General features: G+C 44.5%; 1 protein-coding gene across 5 annotated transcripts in view; it reads left to right on the top strand.

Annotated features, from left to right (window-relative positions):
• Positions 1–23,039, top strand: part of PTK2 (protein tyrosine kinase 2) — a 251,843-nt gene that overhangs the window by 165,840 nt on the left and 62,964 nt on the right. For 3 of the 5 annotated variants that reach the window (XM_082858781.1, XM_082858779.1, XM_082858782.1), the window contains 4 exons: positions 15,174–15,230; positions 16,594–16,614; positions 17,609–17,706; positions 22,825–22,909. In XM_082858781.1, coding sequence (XP_082714907.1) covers positions 15,174–15,230; positions 16,594–16,614; positions 17,609–17,706; positions 22,825–22,909 — 261 coding nt within the window. The remainder of the gene's footprint in view (positions 1–15,173; positions 15,231–16,593; positions 16,615–17,608; positions 17,707–22,824; positions 22,910–23,039) is intronic. The other 2 variants (XM_082858780.1, XM_082858784.1) reach the window with 1 other exon arrangement.

The following is a 23,039-nucleotide window of genomic DNA, read 5'->3' as shown; positions in this document are numbered from 1 at the left end:
TCATTGTATGTAAGAGGAAATGTAGTTATCAGATCATCTCCAGTAGGGGCACAGTTACAGTTGATGTTGAATACATGCAGAGTTTATCTCTGAAACCTAGGCAAAATTTCTCTATAAAAGTAAGTATAAGGTTAACAGATTTACAAAAATATCTAGCAGAATAGCGCATTTCCTTGGGCACATTTCTCTGAGGGCCTAGAGTAATTTTTTTTAGCCTCAGTGTAAGTTTTTAGGAAACGTGTAAGCACACGTTCTGGAGCTCAGTTAGAACTGTAGTGGAGAGGCCGTTGCTTGTACTACAGACAAGGGGTCTGTAAGTGGTCAGAGAGAGGGGTGCCAGGATCGGGGCTGGGGGGGAGGCGTGCTTGAGCCACGTTCGTGTGGGTGAAGATACCCCAGGAATATAGGTATTTCTGAGGAAAATCAATGAATAAAGCTGAATTTTAAATATTTCAAAGGTTTAAACTTTGGTTTTTGTTTGGTTGGTTTTTGTGTTTCAGGGTTCTGTTTCGTTTTTTAATAACCAGGCCCTTAATCAAGCAGTAGGGCCTTAAGTGTAACAGAAACACAGGGAACGCGTGACGGCCACTGCACTGTGCACGTGGCTCTTGTCACACGCCTGGGTTGTAGTAGTGGGACGGAGATCAGAAGACGATTTTCTCTCTTGTGTGTCTGTCATGACAACCAGTGCAATGACCTCTTTCTTTCGTTAGAAATGTTTGGTTTGATTGTGTCTGCTGAGCCCTTCGTTGATGATCAAATGCACCACTTTGTGATGATACTTTTTCAGTATTTATTATAAATTTAAAAAAATGTTTTTTTACTCTATAACAGATTCTTCTGGTTTAATCATGCAACATCATTCCAGTTGTTTAAGATTACCTTTAGGTTTCTCAAGTTAGTGACTAAAAATTGTTCTAAACGAAAATAAACTTAGCAAAATAAATGTTACTTGCGTTAAGCTGCTTCATTACAAATTCTAAAGCAGTTACTTTAATTTTTTTTTTTGAGATTGAAGTTTCATGTTTTATTTGTTGAAAAGAAAGAGGTCATGTCAGCTAATCAGCTTCAACATACATAAATGCAATTCCCAAGCCTCTGAGTGCAGGGTTTAAAGAAGAGATGACAAGACCGACTCATTCACAAGTACTGAGGGAGGTTCCTTGAATGTCTGGGTAAAGTTGGGTTCTACTGAATACAGGCTGACCACCCAAGTGGCCCCACTCTGGGGGCTTACCGGCCCATTTAGGATGGGTCCAGTAGACTGATTTTGGAATATTTTACTCTAAGAGTCAGGATAGTTTAATTGCATTTATTTAAGCATTCTGTTTGTACGGTGAAAATGGGAAGTAACTCTTTCTAGGGAAAACTGTGCATTTCTATATCAAGCAGTTTCTTTATATATGCAAAAGTAGTTTGTAAACTGTAAAGTTCTATAAAATATAAAGTGGTATATGTATAGTCCATAATAATTATTTGCATTTTTCCCCCTTTTTTCTCACAGTCTCTGAAACACTAGGTCTGTTATTCATTCATTGCTCTGCCACTGCTTTGTAAATATAAGTACTGATAGTTATTTACATGTGACTGAGGCTCAGAGATTATGCCAGGCATGTTCACAAGCACTGACTTGTTTGAACCTCGGGACAGTCTTCCTCATGTTTCCACTTTATAGATGGGCTGAGGTGACGAGGCCTGGCTCACGTAGCTAGCAGTGGCCGAGAGCCTGATGGAAACCCAGATCTGGGCTCCAGACCCATCGCCTTTCCATTAGACCACACTGAGTCATTGGAAAGCTTGAGATGTTCGTGTGTAGAAGGGAGGAGTAGTTTTGGCAGAGTCTGAGTCTGATTTCAGGGTAGTTTTCTCCCATTTATCAGGAATAGCATGGTCCTGACTCATTTCTGACTGTTCTGTTGGAATCCACACGTCTGCCCTGTATTGAAGTTTGAAAGAGTTTCTCTTGTCTGGTTTACATCCTAGTTTCACTTTTGATAATGCTGATTTAGAAGGTAGTCTCTGTCTGCGCTGAAAGCTTGATTTAAACGAAAGCTTTTAGAGATTTTTTTTAAGTGCCCTAATAGAGTATTGTCGCCTAGTACATGTGAAGTTAATTTTTGTAAATTATATGCTTTATGAAATGATTTAATCAAATTAATGCTGCTGGTGATTTTTACGTGCACCGAGTCGTACGTATTGGGGGTTTGACATGTTCATAGTACCTGGCTTACTGGAAATTCTTTTAATTCCATCAGCCACGACTAGCGTTCTGTAGTCAGTCTGGCGTTGGGAGAGACGTTCAGCCGTCTCTGACCGGGTAGGGGCAGGGCGGTTGATCGTGTTGCACGTGAACAAGGAAGTGATCATGAAAACACACCATCACCACCACCACCACCCCCCACCGTGCTACTTCCTTCATCCTAGCCCCCCTCTCGCACCGTTGTCACAGCATCTGAACTCTCTTTGCCTCTTTGGAGATTTGAGGGTGCTCCTTGATGATGTCCTTCACCTCTCTGGCTCCTAAGGGAGTTGAGAAGAATACTCTGGAGTCACATGGGTGCTGAAGCATCTATGTCATGTGTTGTAGAATAACACCCAAGAAGGACCCGGAGCCGGGTGGCTTCCTGTTCCTCACCCTGGAATTGGACTGAACCTCTCAGCTGCAAGCCTGGAGACAGGCAGACACTTGTAGGACCCCCGGGGGGAGTAGCCTGAGACACTTGCAGATGAAAAAGAGCCCGAGTGAGATTGGAGCAGTCATGAGCACAACAGAAATTTAAAGAGGATATTTACTCCTGGAAACGCTTTCCAGGCCACATGGATCCGTCCTCTTAGTCCTGTGAACTTGGCGTCCAGACTAGGGCGTGACCACCCCCTCCTAATAGCCTCCGCATAGCAAGGGACAGCGCGGCGCTTCCCTCACTAGAGCACTTTGAGCAAGGGTGCATTTTTGTCTGTATGAAAGTGTGCTTCACGATGGCCAGTGTTTGGGTTTATTTAGCTGATGAACCATCTTAATCCTCTTGCTAAACTTATTAACACATTAATAAATAAACTTTAATAATCTTCTTAAAACTTACTACTACAAGAAGCCCAAGTATCATCTTGTTAAACATAAAAACAGATATTGCTAACATCCGAAGACCAGTTTTCTTTTTTCCCCCTTCACAGAGAAAAATTTTAAAGGAAGGCTTGAAACTTTTAAAATATAAATTCTGGAATTTGACCTCGCGGGTTTCTAGTAGCATGTCATGGCTTCATCATATTGTGGAATTTGTTAAAATCAAACTGCATGAGTCAAGATAAAATGCATTTGATATTTTTACAAGCAAGAGGCCATGTGAATGGGTGGGTATCGTCATGCTTTTGAATTCTTAGCTTTTTAACTCTTCGTCGTGGGAGGCTCCAGACGCACACAGAAGCAGAGAGAGTAGATTGGGTAGCGATCTTCCAGGCTCATCACCCAGGTTCAGCAGCTGAAAACCAGCCACACCTCACCTCTGTCCCCAGCCACACAGACACACACTCCCCACAGATGGTCTCAAGCGCCTTGAAGGCATATTCCTCTGCAAACATTTCTAAAAGATAAAGACTTTTTAAAAACAACATTACTACACTGTAAGAACGTTCACAGTAGTTCCTTAATACCAGCTGTCCGGTCAGTGCTCGGATTCCCTGGTTAAGGCATTTTCACACTTGGTGCCGTCCAATCTGGGGTCAGACAAGCAGGGCTGAGTGAACTTGGCTGTGTCTCCTGTCTCCTCCTGTCTCTGTGCACTGCCGCCCCCCTTCTTTTGTTCTTGATCGCAGTTTATCTGTTGAGGAAATCGTGTCCTGTACGCTGTGCCCCACACTCGGCCTGGCCAAGTGCCGCTCCGTGCTGCTGTGTTGAGTGGGTCCCCCTCCAGCCCCTGTATTCCTGACTTACCTACAGCCTGGTCGTTAGGATTGAGAGGAGTTTGGTCGGATTCGGACTCAAAGATTTTGTTTTTACGAGCCCACGTGTAGGTGCTGTGTGACACCTGGCCGCTGTCTTGGTGACGTTAAGCCGATCCGTAGGTTCAGAGAGTCCGTGTTTCACCTCGTGGCTTTGGAGCTACTGATGTTTGTGCAGGAATTTTATTCGGGGCCACAGCATGGCCACGGGTGCATTCATGTCATCTTCGTTTATTTCGCTGTTATACTTCTTTTTTTTTTTTGGCTGCGTTGGGTCTTTGTTGCTGCGCACGGGCTTTCTCTAGTTGCGGCGAGCAGGGGCTACTCTTCGTTGTGGTGCGCGGGCTTCTCATTGCGGTGGCTTCTCTTGTTGCAGAGCACAGGCTCTAGGCGCGCGGGCTTCCGTAGTTGTGGCTTGTGGGCTCGGTAGTTGTGGCTCGCAGGTTCCAGAGCACAGGCCCGGTAGTTGTGGCGCACAGGCTTAGTTGCTCCACGGCATGTGGGATCTTCCCAGACCAGGGCTCGAACCCGTGTCCCCTGCATTGCCGGGTGGATTCTTCACCACTGCGCCACCAGGGAAGACCCGCTGTTACACTTCTAAAGACAGCCTCCGCTCATCAGCTGTTCAGTTGCCCTGAGAAATGGGTGACTGAGAAGTACGTTTGCCATGCCCTCCCCCTCCCTCTGTCCCCGCCAGACCTCCCTGCTGCTCCTTGGCCAGTGCCCCAGGCTCACCTCTGCTCTGGAAAGCTTTTAGCAAATGACTCCTTCCATATTTAGAGGTGCAGCCCTACAGGAAAGCACTCCCTGTCCTGCGTCTGCCCCGAGTTTTTTCTCCATGGCACTTACATGTTGATGTACCACACGGTTGACTCACTTAATCATCTTTTCCCCAACCCAGAATGTAAGCTCAACAAGGGAAGAATGGGGGGGGGGGGCTGTTTCAGTGCTGTAGCCCCAGCACGTACACAGTGTGCTGTTAGCTCATGGTAGGTGTTTACAAACATAATTAAAGTAGTCATCTTGGATAAAATAGAGGAAGGGTCCTAACACTTTTTTAGTGATGTGGACAATATTCTTGTTATTACTCAAAAAAAGTTATTTGCTTTTTAAGTTAATATGAAGAATAGTCATTACCTTAGTTTAGAAATAAGATAAAAAATTGAAAGGTAGGAATAGCTTTGCGCTTTTGGAGTGGTTGTCCTGTGCCGGGTGCCCTGGGAGTTCATGGAATCCTCTCTGCATCTCTTTTACTTGAGGAAGCTTCTCTTACTGCCTCATTTTACAAATAGGAAAACAGAAACAGAAGTTGGGTAACTTTTCTAATGTCATGGGGTGAGTAGTGGAGCCAGAATCTGAATCCAAATAGAGATTTTTGTATATTTTATTTTTCCATAATTTCACACATAGAGGATGGTTGTAAGAATAGTAAAGTGAAGTCTCATATGTTCTTTACTCAAATTCACTATGTCTCTATTTTGGCCCACTTGCTTTCTCCTTCCCTCTACTTTTTTTTTTTCTTTTTTAAAATTGAAGTATAGTAGATTTACAATATTGTGTTAGTTTCGGGTGTAAAACAAAGTGATTCAGGGGTTTTTTTGCAGATTATTTTCCATTATGGGTTATTACAAAAAGCGAGTGTAATTGCTGTGCTATACAGTAGGTCCTTGTGGCGCATCTATTTTATATGTAGCAGTGTGTATCTGGGCATCCTGTACTCCGAACTTACCTCCCCACATCCCCCTCTGATAATCATAACTTTGTTTTCTGTGTCTGAGTCTATTTGTTTTGTAAGTAGATTCATTTGTATTATTTTTTAGATCCCACATATAAGTGATATCATACAATATTTGTCTTTCTCTGTCTGACTTGCTTCGTGTAGTATGATAATCTCTAGGTCCATCCATGGTGCCGCAAATGGCATTATTTCATTCTTTTTTACGGTTGAGTAATATTCCATTGTATATATATGTACCACATCTTCTTTATCCATTTCTCTGTCGATGGACATTTGGGTTGATTCCATGTCTTGGCTATTGTAAATAGTGCTGCTATGAACATTGGGGTGCGTGTCTCTTTTCGAATTAGAGTTTTCTCCAGATATATGCCCAGGAGTGGGATTGCTGGATCATATGGTGGTTCTGTATTTTATTTTTTTAAGGAATCTCCACACTGTTCTCCATAGTGGCTGTATCAATTTACATTCCCACCAGCAGTGTAGGGGGAGGGTTCCTTTTTCTCCACACCTTCTCCAGCGTTTAGTATTTATAGACTTTTTGGTGATGGCCATTCTAGCCAGTGTGAGGTAATATACCTCACTGTAGTTTTGAATTTCTCTAGTAATTAGCAATGTTGAGCATCTTTTCATGTGCCTGTTGGCCATTTGTGTGTCGTCGTCGTCTTTTTTTTTTTTTGAAACATTTGAAAGCAAGTTGCAGACATGGTATGCCCCTTTACTTATAAATGTTTCAGTGTGCATTTCCTAAGACCAAGGACATCCTCTTACACAGTCACAGTGTCTTTACCAAAACCAGGGAATTTGACTCTGATTAGAATGCTCTTATCTTATCCACAGTCCGTGTTCTTGTTTCATCTCAGTGACCCCTGTAGCTGTTGCCCCTCCACCCCATCCGGAATTCCATCCCGCCTGGCACAGGGCACTGTTTTCGTGTTCTTAACCGATAAAACACAGGGGGCTGCCCTCTGGAGTCATCACACAGGAAATTGAGTGTGTGCTAAGGGGGGAAGATGGAACAGTGCACATTGTTGGGATAACAGCACACCCCGTGGGAGCGTGGCCACGTTGTCTGTTTCAGTTCTTCTCATTTCTGTTCCTAACTGATGGCCGTAAGTTGTTGCCGTCTTCATCCTGACCCTGCTCTCCCTGGGCCCACACCTGGAATCCTTACCTTTCTTGATGGGACCCTGTGGATCTGCAGTTAAGTTGTGCATGCCCACTGCATCTTTTCTGTCACATGGTGTCACCGCTGCATTTTAAAGGGCTGTACATCCCTTGTTTTGACTCTAGTTTGACTTGTCTGCTCTTGCCCTTAGCGTACTGCAGTTGTTTCTTCTCTGTTCTACTGTCCTGGGTGCTTGTTCATCCAGCAAGTGCCTTATACAGAGAGAGTTGACTTTCAAGTGAGTTTGCAGCACATGAATGAGAGTGAATGAACAAAGGATGCTGGTAGGCGGGGGAGGGGCTTTGCAACCTACGTATTCAGATGTCCTTATGTTTTTTATGTTAAGGCAGTTTATTTAAGGTGTACACTTAAGGTCTGTGTCTTTGCTGATGATTTGGGGGAAAGTGCTTATAAAGCTCTTTCACAAATCAGGATCTGCTAGTGTTCTGCAATTTTTTCTTTGTGGTCGAATGTTAGATGTTCACAAGAATCTTGAATTACCTATTGGTCGTTGTTGTCTGTCTCATTTCATTTTGTTTCAGTTGTGTTATTTGTAAAGGTATCTGTACCTTTACTTGGCTGGCTTTGTAAAGGCTTAGCTGGCTGACTCTCTTTATGTCTTGCTAAAACTTTCTGTGTCTAGTGCTAATCTTTCCTAAGAGGGAAAAGTGCATTTTAAAATATTAATATGTTTCTTAAAACTCAGTTATATTAAGAAATCAAGTGTGCCAGTAGTCACATAAAAGCATTGCAATTTTGTATTTGTTTTTATTGATATGCCTTAAAATGTAAGTTTGCTCTTGTATTAAAATGTGTTTGTTTTTCTCTTTCCTCCTCCTGCCTCTTTATAAAGGAGTCAGTCACTGCCAACATAAAGTTAAGAAAGCTAGGCGCTTTCTCCCTTTGGTCTTCTGTTCCCACGAACCTCCTTCTGCGGGTACTGCACTCATCTTTGCACAGACTCTTACTAACCACAGCGCCCCAGGCAGCAGCCTAACCAGATGCTTGTAGATTACCCTGAGCGGGAGTGCCTGTCCTGGGGGTCCGTGAGTGCTGTCCACTGCCGGCAGCGGTGCTGTGGGCCGCTCTCCTCATGGAAGACTGTTGCCCGTTTGCTGGTTTTTAAATGCGTGACAGGGCTAGAAGTCGCTTCCTGGCTTCCCCTGTGGGATCTTAGTGTTTTACCAAAGGGGCTGGCAGGTACCTTTGCCTCGTGGGTTTCCTGACCTGGCATGAGATTAATGGAGAAGGATGGTCCAAGTGAGCCCCAGGGGTCTGCCTTTCCTGCCTCGGGGGCAGATACTCAGGGTGCTGCAGAGCAGAGGCCAAGGGGGGGAGTTTTCCAGCAAAGGGAAGATTATCTGTAACAATTGGAAGAGTCACTTCTACAAACACTGTATAACTGTAAGTGGAAGCTCGCCGCAGAGCCTCAGGTGCTGTACTCCTTGAGCTTCTTTGGAGAGGCTGGAATCCTGGGGAGGCTTGCTGAGGGCTGTTCCCTGCTTATTGTGTGGGGTACACGTCAATGACCCATAGTTTTCATTTCCAAGAGGATACAAATTCCTTTCGAGGCAAGTAGAGTCATTTTTTAACATTTAACTGTGAGGAGCAATCCAATCAGTTTTGCTTAATGCGGCAGAAACGCACTTAAACTGCTATTTACTTGGGGTGGCGTGTGGACCGCTGAAAACTCGCATTGATGCCCTTAAGTAAACATGCTAACTCCTAGGATCTTCTTTTATCTTTTGAATTAGACTCTGGGGGGTAATTTTTGTGTTTTCCTTACACTTTGATTTGCTTGTCATTTTAATAGCGTTTTCCCTCTCTCCCCCCTCCCCTCCCCCTCCCCCCCTCTCTCCTCCCCCTTTCTTTGCATGCCACCCGGATCTGCAGATGAAATTAGTGGGGACGGTAATATTTATTTTCATGTTTGTGTTACTAATATAATTATTTATGGATATAAATATCATTCAGTATTTAATGAAAGGCAAAATGTGGCTTTGATCCAACAAAACAAGTATGAAGAAACCATGGTGTGAGTCAGTGATCTCTTCAGAATTATTTAGGGCTTTGACACGGGAAGGGTAACTGTCAGTTTCTTTACCACATCTCAGTAGTAAGTTCAAGTCGTATCTATTCATAGCGAATTCTAGAGGTGAAGAAAAGTTGTCGAAATGGTATCATTCAGCAGTAAATGGGAGAAATTTGCACACTCCTCCACACATACGTAATAGTCATTTTTAGTTTGGGAGTGAGGTAGTGGAAAGGAAAGAAAGAAAAGTGATGTTTGAGAGTCAAACAGCCTAAAATAATTAGAGAACTACCAGCAGGAGTGATGATGAGTATTTCTCAGGCAGCTGAGGTTGTCACTCTCATAATCCAGAAATTTAGAAGCACGTGTAGCGTCTTGTCTTCCATTTCCTTTGTGTACTGCCTGCACGAAGCTTTGTGCTCTTACGATACGGAGTGAGGTTTATAAACTAAAATTAAAGGAGGCTGCATTTTTCCTCATGATTAAATGAAATAACGCTTTCACTGAAGAGTCCGTCTGTGCTTGCGTGTGTGTCTGGTCGACGACTTGAGCACCATATGAGCAGAGTGCTTGCAGTCAGACGTCTGGACTGAACGTGACTTGGAAGGCGCCTTGTCTCCTGGGACTTCCAGCTCCAAGCCTCGTTTCCAGGCCGACTCCTTGGTGGTTACTGGGTGGGCGTCCCCGATGTGCGTGCGTGTCCTTCACCAGCGAGTCTCCCGGCAGGGGTTCAGAACATGATTGGTGTTCTCCTCGCTGTCGTGCGGGTGAGGACACGGGTGACCAGTCCAGGGCTGCTGGGTGAGTGGTCAGGTCCCAGGCTCCAGCCTCGCCCCGTCCCGTCACCAGCTGGCCAGTTGGGTGACCTTGAGCAAAGCACTTCATCTCTGGAGTCTTCATCTGTAACAGGCCTTGATGGTTGTTGTGCGGACTACTGTGAAAGCATAAAAATGTCAACAAACGTGTATTAACGAGTGGTTATTAGCACATTATTTATCTAAAGAAAACATCGTGCCTTTTCCCCACATTTGAATTAGGGTGAGTAGTAGTATCCCCATTTTACAGGTGAACAAGCTGAGACTTCCACAAACCAAGGCCTGTGGGCGAAATATGGCTCACCTCTGTTTTTGTGTCGCTCCTGGAACTAAGAGCCGTTATTACAGTTCTTAATGGTTGGGGGTAAAATCAAAGAGCAGTGCCTGGCATCAAAACTGTGTGAAATTCAAACTTCTGTGTCCATCAGTAAAGTTTTGCTGGAACATAGTGACACGTTCACTCATGACGTGTCTGCCCACCCCTGCAATCTCAACAGCAGAGTTCAGCGGTTGCAGTGGAGACTTTGTGAGCCGTGAAGTCTAAGATACGTACTGTCAGACCTTTTGCAGAAAAAGCTGGCCGACCCCGGTGCAGGTCACAGAGCACAGCGGAGCCCTTCCTGGCTTCCTGAAAGCCCTCCTGCCCCTGGCCCCCACAAGCTGGTCGCCACCTCCAGGGCTCACGGCAGGGTCACGTGTGCAGGTGTGGTGAGAAGCTGTGCTGTTGCTTGGTCCCACTGAATTGCTGAGCAATCCCGTGACTGTGCATGTGTTGCCCTGGGGGTGGTGCCTCATCAGGCCTCCTGAGGGCAGCAGGGCGCCGACCAGAGGCTGTCGTCAGAGCGCTTGGTGTCAGGCCCCGAAGGGCAGGTGGAGGAGGTGGAGAGGGAATCACCTGGCCCCCCTCTTCCCCGCGGGGAGGGGTTGGCTCCTGAGAGCTTTGTGGTCCTGCAGGCTCCGGTGCACTTCCTTTGGCTTACGGCCGAGCGTCCACTGCTCTGTCCCTCTCCAGCTCGAAACTGACCCCTTCACGGTGACTCCGGAGGCTTCAGGCTCTTTGCGTGACGGAGCATGACAGGCGTGTGTCACTGGTTTCAGTAGTGACTTCACTAGGCCTCTTTTCCTTTGTTTGAAAACGAGAACTTCGTACCTTTCTCTCCTAATTTCTGAGCTGTCGGTTTCTGCCCTTTTAACGTGTCTTCCCCTCATTTTTATTTTATCACGTATTGTGATACCAAACCTTTCAAATTACAGTGTTATCCAAGGTTTCAGAAGTCTCTGTCCATTTTTCAAAATGTTTACTTTGAAATATTTGACTCATGGTCCTAGAATTGTCTCCCAAGTGCACAGACCCAGTTAAGCCTTCCAGGGATGCCCATGTTGGGGGTGAAGTCCCAGAACATCCTTAGGGGAACACTCCGAGGTTTCGAAGCATCAGGTATCTGGTCTCACAAATAAAAGTCCCCAGAAACGTATTGGGAGATAGTAAAGAACGAAGCCCAGAACACGGCGGCCCAGGAGCTCTGCTGGAGCGCTGAGTGGCTGGGGACTGTGAGAAACTCAGGGTGCCTCTGGGTCCCCCAGCTTCCTGCCTGGGAAACGGGGATGATGATAACAGTACCACCATGTACGATGCCCCTGAGGATTAAATGGCGATATGTGTAGTTGTTTGTGACGGTGTCTGGCGTTAGGGCGAGCACTCCGTTAGCTGTCGTCCTGGTCAAGTGGAGAGTGCAGAGCTGCTTTCCTTTCTTTGTGACGAGATCTTTGAACCTGTTTCCTTTTCCTTTATATTTTCCTTCTTTTTTGTCATTATTTTGGGGGCCAGGTGGTTTCAGGGTGGACTCCAGTTTTTCAGGGGCCCTCGAGTATGTAAAAGTACCTTTCATCTCAGTGTCATACTGTCCCATAATCCTAAAAACCAGGAAAGAAAAAGGGTAGATAGAACCAAATCGGTATCAAGAATTCTTAGAGAAATATGCCGAGTATCCCCACTTGGAAAGCCCTATATAGAAGGTTACGGTAAAACCTTTGTAGGTCCACGTACCTTCAGTAGTGTTGACCTTTCTGCATAAGAACCAACTCAAGGAGAACACAGCAGCGAAAGTTCACGTGACGTCACGGTACCCATAGCCACACCCACGTGTCGTCATGAGTAATGCCCAGGGAGCTTGGATAATCCCCAAAGTTTTTTTGTAGAATTCACACAGCACTGAAAGAAAAAAACTGCAGGCTTTCTCTTGTGATTGTGTGAATTAATGCAAGTGCATGCAACTTGGTTTTTCCCACGTCACTTTTGTGTGTTAGCTTCTGACACATGAGCCATTTTATTCTTACTCCTTGAAGCCGGTTCAGAGTCGGTATCCCTGCTGAGAGTTTTATAAGAAGAGGCCGTCTGGGAAGCGCTTACAGTCCCACCCGGAAGGCTCCTTCCAGAGGCCTCAGAAGGAGGGAACCAAGGAGCCTCCCACCTGTTTGTCACCTGTCCTGTGCAGGGCTGCACCACAACTTCACGTGCATCTCTGTAATCCTCACGACGGCCCCACCAGGTGGCCGTGCTCTCATTGGGCACGTGAGGGCACAGCTGAAGCGCAGACAGGTTCAGCGGCTCCTGGAGTGGAGCAGCGCCCAGACATGCAGCTGTGGCTGGCCTGGCTTCCTCGCCTCTGGGTCACGGGGAGCGCCGTCCCCTCCTGCACTGTTGAAGGGCACTCCTCCCTTTCGTTCAGCAAGTGCTTACTGGGTGCCTCCCGGGCCGGCCGGCCCTGGGTTGGAAGCTGAGAACACAGCAGTAAACAAGGTACATACAGCAGGGCCCACTGCCCCGGGGGCTCTGCTCTGGATGGGGGTACACGGTTGATGAGGAACCAGAGGACCGCCAGAGGGTTGATAGTGATGGGCCCTGAGCAAAACATGTCAGGCAACGTGATCGAGAGTGATGGGGGTGAGGATGGGTCTCTGAACAGGTGACACTCAGGTGGCAGATACCATTACCCACAGAGACGGAGGGACAGGCGGTCAGTGACCCCAACAGCCTTGGGAAACTTTGGTGCCCGCAGAGTCGATGGATCCCCGATATCTCCTTAGTAGAGCTGAGAGCCAAGTGCAGGGGGTGTTGAAGATTCCGGAGCAAATCTGGTAGCAGGGCGGCAGAGGCAAGAGATCTGGGCAGTTTCACTGCCAGAATCCGGCCCCTCAGGGTCAGCTAATGTGTTTGGCCTCTAAGGGTGTGTGCTTTGTGTGAAAGGGGGCAGCAAGGGTGGGTCTGTGGTTGCGGGAAATTGAGCCTTAGTTGCATGTGCTCTGAGGGAGGGGCGTGAGGGGAGCTTGTCCGACTGCAGACAGAGTGAGTGGCTGAGTGTCCGTCTGTGGGGCCTTAGCCCCGGCACATTACCCCGCTTAGCCCTTTCCTTGCCTCTGCCTTAACACCACCTCCATCCCCAAATTGCATCTCACCTTACACAAAAGCAAGGCTCCCGGCCTAGGAAACATCACTCACTCTTCCTGGTAGTCACTGGGAACAGGATAGGAGGGAGAAATTTAGGAATAAAGAATGTAAGGTTTGGGGTAGATTAAATAATTTTTTTCTTTAATCCTGAAAGTGGTATTACCTATAAACATGTAAGAATAATATAAATTGTCCACCTGGCATACAGGACTCACAAATAGGTAACATTTGCTAAATCTCTAAAGGAGAACCGATTTATTGACTTTACATTCTGCCAGTCGAATTTGTTTTTACTTTAATCACCTTTAATGATGATTACGAATTAAGAAATGAATTCTTGGGCTTCCCTGGTGGCTCAGTGGTTGAGAATCCACCTGCCAATGCAGGGGACACGGGTTTGAGCTGTGGTCCAGGAAGATCCCACATGCCGCAGAGCAACTGAGCCTGTGCGCCACAACTACTGAGCCTGTGCTCTAGAGCCTGCAGGCCACAACTGCTGAAGCCCACGCACGTAGAGCCCATGCTCCGCAACAAGAGAAGCCACTGCAGTGAGAAGCCCGTGCACCGCAATGAAGAGTAGCCCCCGCTCGCCGCGGCTAGAGAAAGCCCGTGCGCAGCAGCGAAGACCCAACGCAGCCAAAACTAAATAAATAAATTTAAAAAAAAAAGAAGAAGAGGGCTTCCCTGGTGGCGCAGTGGTTGAGAGTCCGCCTGCCAATGCAGGGGACACGGGTTCGTGCCCCGGTCTGGGAGGATCCCACATGCCGCGGAGCGGCTGGGCCCGTGAGCCATGGCCGCTGAGCCTGCGCGTCCGGAGCCTGCGCTGCGCAACGGGAGGGGCCACAACAGTGACCTTTTTTTTGCGTACCGCAAAAAAAAAAAGAGAAGAAAGCAAGAAATGAATTCTTCCAGTTGCTCTTAGATTGGGTCTCAGTCGTTACCGTAGCAGTATGTAGAACAGTTGATATCTAGAGACCGTAAACTATATGTAGTCTCTATTTTCTTTGGTTTCTATAATTTTAATATCTGAATGGAGTAATAATGGCAGCACAGAAGAAAGAACTTTTAGTTCTTTAGCTTTTAGTTTCTCTGGGGTTAAATTTTGAAAACGATCTCTCTTCAGATGATAATTCAGGAAGTACTGCCCCTCCTTTCCTGGGCCATCAGCCTAAACCCTTGTGCATAGAGCTACTAAAGGTTTTCCTCTTTCCAGAAAGAGGAAGACAGACAAGAGCTGAGTGATTTTTCAGTGTAATTGTTATCCAAGTGAGTGGGTGTTTTCTACAAAAGGGGTTTTCCCCCCACTAATATGGTGGTGGGTCTTTAAGTTGCTGCATTACTGAAAGGAATTAGTGGAAACATTGGAACTCCTTGACATTACGTCTGAAAAAAACTCATTTCAGTGTGCTGTTTGTTCTGATTTTATTCTCTTTGGCACATCTTTTACCCTTTTGACATTAATGCATACTGTTTAAATATCTGAGTGAAAAGTTACAGGAGAGAAATTCCTGGGTTGCTTTCACTCTGAACAAATGAAGTAAGTTAGCCCAGTTAATCTCCTCAAAAGTCAGCCTGCCGTTTTGTTTTCTAAAGGAGAACATCCGGACTGTGCTGTGGAGTCTAACTATGAGTGAAATCTAAGCTGTGTTCTGGAGGTACCGGTCTTGTTTGGAGAAATCCTGGTAGACAGCGGTGTGGTTTTAAACGTGTATTTGGTGTAGTTGAGGGAGAGCTTGGCAGTCAGTACCGCTTGGTGGGTTTGAATCGTGCAAACGGTTGTTTCATGTCTTTCTGTTTTCCACAAGGGCTTTCTCTGTTAGTCTCTTTGCTCTCTGAGGAACAGGTCTGTGTATTATGACATGTTGGACCATGGTGTCACTTTTATTTCCATAAATGACTCATGTGTGAGCAAAAATGGAGTAATAGTGTTTTAAGAATAATGTCAGCATGGTAGGGGGTTTAGGCAGATCATTTTGCCTTTTCGAGTTATATTAAAGGCCAGGGGGTTGAATATTTCACCTCTGTTTCCTTTCCTACAGAAACAGATGACTATGCTGAGATTATCGACGAGGAAGATACCTACACCATGCCCTCGAGTGAGTAGACTTTTAAATATCTCGTGTTTAAACGGTTTAGGTATTTATTGTCCTTTTAGAACTACTTTTAAGACCTTATTGAGTTAGTAACAGAAATATTCTTTTCAGCCTTTAGAATTCTGTATTGTATGTGCCCACTGCCAGGTCAGAAGCCTGAAACTCAAATATCTATAATAAGTCAGTTCACTTATGGGGTTTTTGTAATCTTGTTTTCTGGCTCTATGATAATATAACCTTTAATGATTAGAGCATTCCCTCTCTGTAGGAAATTAGTATTTGAAGTTAAATATGTATACTCACACATATATACAGCTCTTTGAATACACACATTTAATGAATTGCATTTCCCCTTTGAACTTGCATTTTTTTATTGCCCTTGACTAAGCAATTACAAAGAGCAGCCCGCGTCCAGTCCGTCCAGCTCCGAGTTGGAGGTGTGGGGAGAGAAGGGCTCTTCACTGACCACCCCCCACAGCAGCCTAGCAGTGTCACCCTCTGCTTCTCTCCGCTGTGCAGCTTGCTGGTGAAGAGAGTCTGGGAGCCCCAGCCCTTGTGGTGGGGTGTATATAGTCACAGCTCTTGAGTTGGAGACAACCTTGGAATTTCACTCAGGTTAAAAAAAAAAGTTAACCCTACCTCTTAAAGAGGCCCAATTAGGAGTCCACCTTACAGCCTCAGAGGCCTGATAATTCAACATCTGATGTCCCGGTTTCAGTAGAGCTCCATGTATTTGGAAAATAAATGTTTCAGGTGCTTTACCCTGTTGTGTAAATATTTTAAAAGTGGTTCTCAATAGATTTACCATATACACTGAGGAGAGTTACCAAAATAAAGAGAAACAGCCCAGCCCTCTCAGGCAAACATTATCCTGGGTGGACCTCTCCTTTCAAGAGCTCCCAGGTTAGTGATTTGAAACAGAGGCAAGAGCTGAAAAACTTAAATGTGTTTACTTTGACTTGCAGTAGCAATTTGGAAAAATGTTTAAATTTAGGTTTAAAGTTTTGGTTAGCCAGTTAGCCATTTGTACATTCCTGCAGAGTATCCACATTTTTATTCGTATATTTTCATAGTTGAGTGGTAAATGTCCAACATGGCTAACTTTTATCCAAACCCCACAAATACGGTTACCATATAGGAATTTATGGGATAGAAACGTAAAGCATGGTATATCACACTGAGTTAACTTGAGGATATTACTTGCGTTTGGTGTTTGGTCCTCTTTTTTTGACCCGTGTTGATAGTCAAAATATTTAAGAAAGTAAATATTGAAACGTACTCCCCGAGTTTGTTGTTGTTAACCTAATTGCTATTAGTTATTTCTAAGCAAGGTCTTCAATTTTTTTCTCTCTTAATTGCAATACAGAAAGCTATGGAATAGATGAAGGTAACAGGATTCCTTTAAAATAACTGCATTTGCTTGCAATTGCAACCGATGGAATGATAACGGGATGTTTCAGTTTTCAGTTAACTTTTATTTAAAAATTTTTTCATTGGTTTACTCATGCTGTTAAATCAATGGAACTACTAGCTAAAGTGATTTTAAAGAGGAAAATAACCTTCTAAAATTTGGGTTGAATTTTCTGTATGATTTATAATTTGACAAATTAGAAGAAATCAAAATACCAAGCAGTTAATTGGATTAGAATCATCCACTAGGTTCTTAGTGGGTATTTTCTTTCCATGTGTCTCAACAGCCTGCTAAATAATTGGTTTTGTATAAATCATAACAATTTAATACGTTAATTTGAGGCACATGCTCTCAAAAATATAAAATACTTGTAATTTATTATGTGATACGTTCAACTTTGATTCCAAGTCATCTGATTTTGAAATCAGGTTTTAGAAGCTCCCTCTTTAAACTCTTTTAGCTCCGTGAATAATATAGATAGGATTATAATAAAGTGGAAAACTCTTAAACTTGTAAAGCTACTCATGAGACAATTTTTTTGTTCCCTCCATATTTACAGACTTTAGTTACTTGTAAAATAATTGCTTTAAATAACTGTTTTTTTAGCCTTCATATATTAATACCTGAACTAATAGCTCATATTAATTAAACATACATAAACTTGGAGCAATTATTTAGAAAACCATCAAATAGATAATCAGCTAAATCAGACATTCAAAACTACAAAAAAAATCTACCTTGTATAAAACTCCTCATTTTGGTAATTCAAGCAGTGCTGTAACAGGTACATAAATTCCTTTAAAAATACTGTTTAAGAGAATTCCACTCTGTTTAAAGCATTTTCATAGAATGATGTGCCACCAATGAAGTTTTTACTCATGGATGATGATGAAATGAGGTGTGTCCAGTGTTTTCTACACTGGGGATGTTGCACTGAAGTATCTTCTGGTGTGTGGATCATGTTTTGCAGCCAGGGACTATGAGATTCAGAGAGAAAGAATAGAACTGGGACGGTGCATCGGAGAGGGCCAGTTCGGAGACGTGCACCAAGGCGCTTACACGAGCCCGGTGAGTCCTGTCAGACAGCAGCCGAGCCGCTCCTGCTTACGTGTAGGCTGCTTCTGTTCGTCTTCACGGGTCCTTAGTTCTTCAGGGTGTTTGCAGTTGTCCTTCATAAAGCTTATCACGCATGTCGACTCACTTGCTATTTTCAGAACCCAAAAACTGGCAAAATTAGCTCCTGAGAGCTGGGTCTTCTATTCGTTTTAGTCTTTCATCCAGCCTCTGTCATCAGTAATGGATTCCACAAATGATTGTTCCCTTGGGTGCAGTTGACAAATAGATAACAAACAGATGCAAAGTCAACAGCAGTTAGCCAGCATTCCTAATTACCTGCCTTCTCAAGAACAGAACATTAATTTGCCCCAAGTTGCCCTCCAAAAGAGATCAGTGAATTTTTTTTAATGATTTGTTTAAGAATCATCTCATTGAGATACAGTTCGCATACTGTGAAATTCACTCTGTTAAAGTGCACAGTTCAGTGGTTCTTTAGTATATTCACAGAGTTGTACGGCCATCACCACAGTCAATTTTGGAACATTTTCTTTACCTCAAAAGAAACCCCATACCTTGGCGAGGATGTGGAGAAGAGGGAAGCCTTGTACACTGATGGTAGGAATGTAAATTGGTGCAGCCACTGTGGAGAACAGTATGGAGGTTCTTCAAAAAAGTAAAAATAGAACTACCATATGATCCAGCAGTTCCACTCCCGGGTATGTATCCAAAGAAAACAAAAACACTAATTTGAAAAGATACACGCACCCCAGTGTTCATAGTGGTATTATTTACAATAGCCAAGACACGGAAGCATCCTAAGTGTCCATCAACAGATGAATGGATAAAGAAGATATGGTATGTATATGTACACAATGGAATATTATCCAGCCGTAATAAAGAGTGAAACTTTGCCATTTGCAACACCATGGATGGACCTGGAGGGTATTATGCTTAGTGAAATGAGTCAAACAGAGAAAGACAAATACTGTTATGTTATCACTTATATGTGGAATCTAAAAAATAAATGAACCAATGTAACAAAGCAGAAACAGACTCAGAGACATAAAGAACAAACTAGTGGTTACCAGTGGGGAAAGTGGCTGGGGGGAGGGGCACGATAGGTACGGGATTAAGAGGTGCAAGCTACTATGTATAGAATAAATAAGCAACAAGAGTATATTGTACAGCACAGGGAATATAGTCAATATTGTATGATAACCTTTTTTATAATAACTTTAAATGGAATATAATCTATAAAAATTTTGACTCACTATGTTGTACACCTTAAACTGATACACTATTATAAATCAACTATACTTCAGTTTAAAAGAAAGAAAAGACAAAAGAAGCCCCATACCTGTTAGCAGTCACTTCCCATTCCACCCTCTCCCCAGCCCTTGCCAATCACCAGTTTGCTTTCTCTTTCTCTAGAGTTGCCTGTTCTGGACATTTCATATAAGTGAAATCATACAGTGTGTGGCCTCGTATGATTGGTTTCTTTCCATTAGCATAATGTTGTCAGGTTCATCCACGTGGTAGCCTGTGTCAGTACTTCATTTCTTTTTATGGCCAAATAACATCCCATTGTATGGATAGACCACTTTTTGTTTCGCCAGTCATCAGTTGATGGTCATTTGGGTTATTACCACTTTTTGGCTGTTATGCACAATGCTGCTATGAACACTCGTGTATAAGTTTTTGTGCGAACGTAGTTTTCGGTTCTCTTGAGTATGTGTGTCTAGGAGTGGAATTGCTGGGTCATCTAGCCACTGTTTAACTTTCTGCCGACCTGCTAAGCTTTTTTCCAAAGAAACTGCCCCAGTTTCAGTTCCTAGCAGCAATGTGTGAGGTTGCCCATTTCTCCACACCCCGACCAACGCTTGCTGTTGTATGTCTTTTTTTATTAGATCAGTAATTTTTCAATGACAGTTTAAAATAACAGTACATACATGTTCAAGAAACTATTTTTAACTAGAATAATGACAGTGAACAGAGATGGCTTTAGTAGGGATATAATAGCACAGATGATTGACCTTTTGTGACCCCCGATATGGAAACTGCAAATGGCAATTTTTCCCCCTGTGTCTCCTTATCTGTCAATTTTCCACATCCTTTACACATGCGCTAGGGATACACTGATCATTACTTTTATAACCGGAGGACTGTAAAAGTCTTTCCTTCGAGGAAAATAGATAATTGTTGTTAGAGATTCTGTTTTTTAAAGTTCAGTTTTGAAAGTTTTTACCCTTATATAAAACTATATCATTTATTATATATTTTTATCCATTATCTCTTTTTCCAGTTTTTTTTTTTTTTTTTTTTTTTTTTTTACTGTATCTGTATTGTTTATCTTCTTAATTCTCTTAACTCTGCTCTTGAGGCAAAATGCATTAGAAAGAGCCGTGGCTCTAAATTTGATCAGAAGACCTAAATCTTAGACCTGGATCTACCTGACTGTGAGATGTAAGGGAGGTGAGGCTTCTTGATCTAAAGTGTTGGACTTGAACCCAGTGGTCTCTGAGCTTCCTTACATCTCTAGAATTCTTAATAAGCAAGCATTCTGAAGTTCCTGGAGTACAGGGACTCACCAGGATCACACAGCTAACAGCAGGGCTGATAGACTTTATTTCAATCACTTATAAGTAATTCATTTTAGTTGTAAAAGTACAAGAGAAAATTTTTTCCAATATCCATAGTGTTTACTAAGTATTTGTTGAGTGAATCCCAGCCTCCAGGAAAATGTCAGTGCTAACCTTTTTTGTTGAATATCTTTCTGATACACATCGTATGTGAATGCTTGCTTATTTTGTTTGTCATGTGGGAATCTAATTTTATAGCCAGTTCATTCCTCTAGGTTTCCGTTAAAAATCCTTTTTCCAGTTTATGCTCTTTAGTGTTCTGTAAGATGTAATAACATTTTATCAGGGATTCTTAATAATTGGTCAAATGTAACTCAGCATAGATTTCATGGGCAAGAACCCAGCACTGGTTACGTTATTTGAGATTCAGTGAATTCTTTTAGCAGTTATTTGTCAATCGTCCCCCAAGTGGCAGCTCGGCGGTGGGGACGTTGTAATGAACAAAACAGTCAGGGTTCCTGCTCTCACAGACCTTAAATTCTATCTGAGGCACGAGGGGACCGGCAAAAGCAGACACACTGGGTATCAAGTGGGGAAAAACAAAGCCTGGGCTGGGGGAGGCCAGGGCCCTCTTCCCGTGGGACGCTGACACGTGAACAAGGAGGGGCAGTCCCTGAGCTCCCCGTGGGGAGTGTGCGAGACAGGGCGGAGCTCCGGCGCAGGGCCCCCAGGTGGAGCTGAGCGGGGAAGGAGGACGATGAGGAGAAGCGAGCAGAGGGGGACTGGGCCGGGTGCAGGGGCGGCGCACGGGGCGGCAGGGCAGCCCTCATTCTCAGAGTCATGGGCACGAGGCGTATCTGAAGGCTCCCAGCACACACTTTTCTTTTTTTCTTAGGCCCGGTTATCAGGTTCATTTTTATAATTTGAGCATTGCTGGTCATCTGCGCACGCTCGCATCATTATTATCCTAGTCTTAAAAACCATGCTTTAAATCTATTTTCTCTTAATTCATCCCAGAGCAGTCCTTCTCTAGACTCACTTGTTAAGATCTTTTGAGTGTCTGCTAGCTGTTACTAACTCAGAGCCTCATCACCTGCCCCTCACCTCGGCCTCGGGGACACCAGGGTGGCATTTTCATTCAACATTGAAGAACTGCTCTGTCCCCCTAAACTCTGCTTGTGTTTTAAAGAAGGTAATGAAACTTGTGTCGTGAGCAGTTACCGAGATGTGTTCGCATCTGCCCCCTTTTAAAGGCTTTTAGAAAACCCTGTGCTCAGTTCTGGTCTTGCGTGCTGTGGACTGACATCTTCTTCTCCAGCATCAGGTCTCTGTGACCAGCCGCTCTGACAGCTCGGCACCCCCCAGGCCTCTGCAGCCTTGGGCCACTAGTCACCGGGCCTAGTCCATGGACTGATGGCCGAGCCACCTGGTCTGCTCACGTACACCCCTTTGTAGACATGCGGCCTGTGGAATCTCAGGCTTAGCACCCACTCGAAACTATGCATTTTTAGAGGGCAGTATTTTCCTTGCGTTTCTTTACTGTCTTAATAAAGCACCATGTTCAATATTTGAGTTGAATTGACAGGATTGATGATGACTTATGGTCTTACAGAAGTTTGTTACTCAGATCACAGAAGTTGTTATTTAGATCTCCTGTAAAATGGGCATTTTGTGTCATTTCTCAGGTATACCAATCAGCCTTATGCACATAGAGGTAGAATTCATGGTGCTGGTCCTGGAAGTTTGCTGTGTAGTTACAGAGGACAGACTAAGTCATTCAGAGCAGAGTGGTTGCATTGAGGTGTCCTGGGTTGCTAGTGACTCTCAGAAGGCCCCAAACTCAGACGTTTAACAGATGAGCCTCTGTGCCAGCAAGCTGCCGTCCCACCGACATCTCAAGCCTGTCTTGTCCAGAGCTGGGCTTCTGATCTCCCCCTTCTCTCACCAGAAACCCGAACTCACCCTCCCCGACGCCCAGCCCGCTGTCTTCCTGCCCCCCCTCCCCCCCACCCCCGCCTCCGTGGCGCCTTTCCTCACCTCCCCTTCCGGGGGGCCTCTCACTTAGGGTAGAAGCCACAGGGTCTGACCCCTCTCTCCACCCCTGGCCGGCATCCCCTCCCCTCCAGCAGTTCTTTGTTCTCATCCCCTCTCTTCTCCTCTCCTCTCGGGGAGGTTACCTTCTAACCCGCTCCAGTCCACGATGGATGTCTCGTTCACCGTGTTTGTCTGTGTCCTCCTCTGGGATGTCAGCTGGAGTAGCACAGGGGTCACTGGCCCTTGTTCACTGGTGCAGCCTAAGCCCCTACAGGAGTGCCCGGCACTATGGAGAGGAAATGTCTGTGGAACAGACGAATCGCCTGCAGCGTTTTACATGCACGTCTGTTTTCTGGGGTTTTTCTACAGAGGATTTTAACTGTTCCTCTCACTCTTGAGATTGTACAATTCTGGTTCTGTCTGATCCAGAATCCAGAGTTGCAGAATAAACAGCCTGTCCTCAACATGCCCATTGATTAACATAGAGACCCTCTTGTTGCATGTGTCCCCGTCACAGGAGAATCCAGCTTTGGCGGTTGCAATTAAAACATGTAAAAACTGTACTTCGGACAGCGTGAGAGAGAAATTCCTTCAAGAAGCCTGTAAGTTTCTAGAAATGTCTGTGGAACTCCATTTGACTTTCTGTGAAATCCAAACTGTCTCTGAAGATGTAAGAAAAATAATGTTTTGACTTTTAATGAGACAACTACATTTATTACCCTGCCATGCAGT

Source organism: Leucopleurus acutus (genome assembly GCF_964270905.1).
Source record: "Leucopleurus acutus genome assembly, chromosome: 17".
Taxonomy (NCBI): domain Eukaryota; kingdom Metazoa; phylum Chordata; class Mammalia; order Artiodactyla; family Delphinidae; genus Leucopleurus; species Leucopleurus acutus.
Note: the sequence above shows the minus strand (reverse complement) of the source record. Positions and strands in the feature narration are given on the sequence as shown.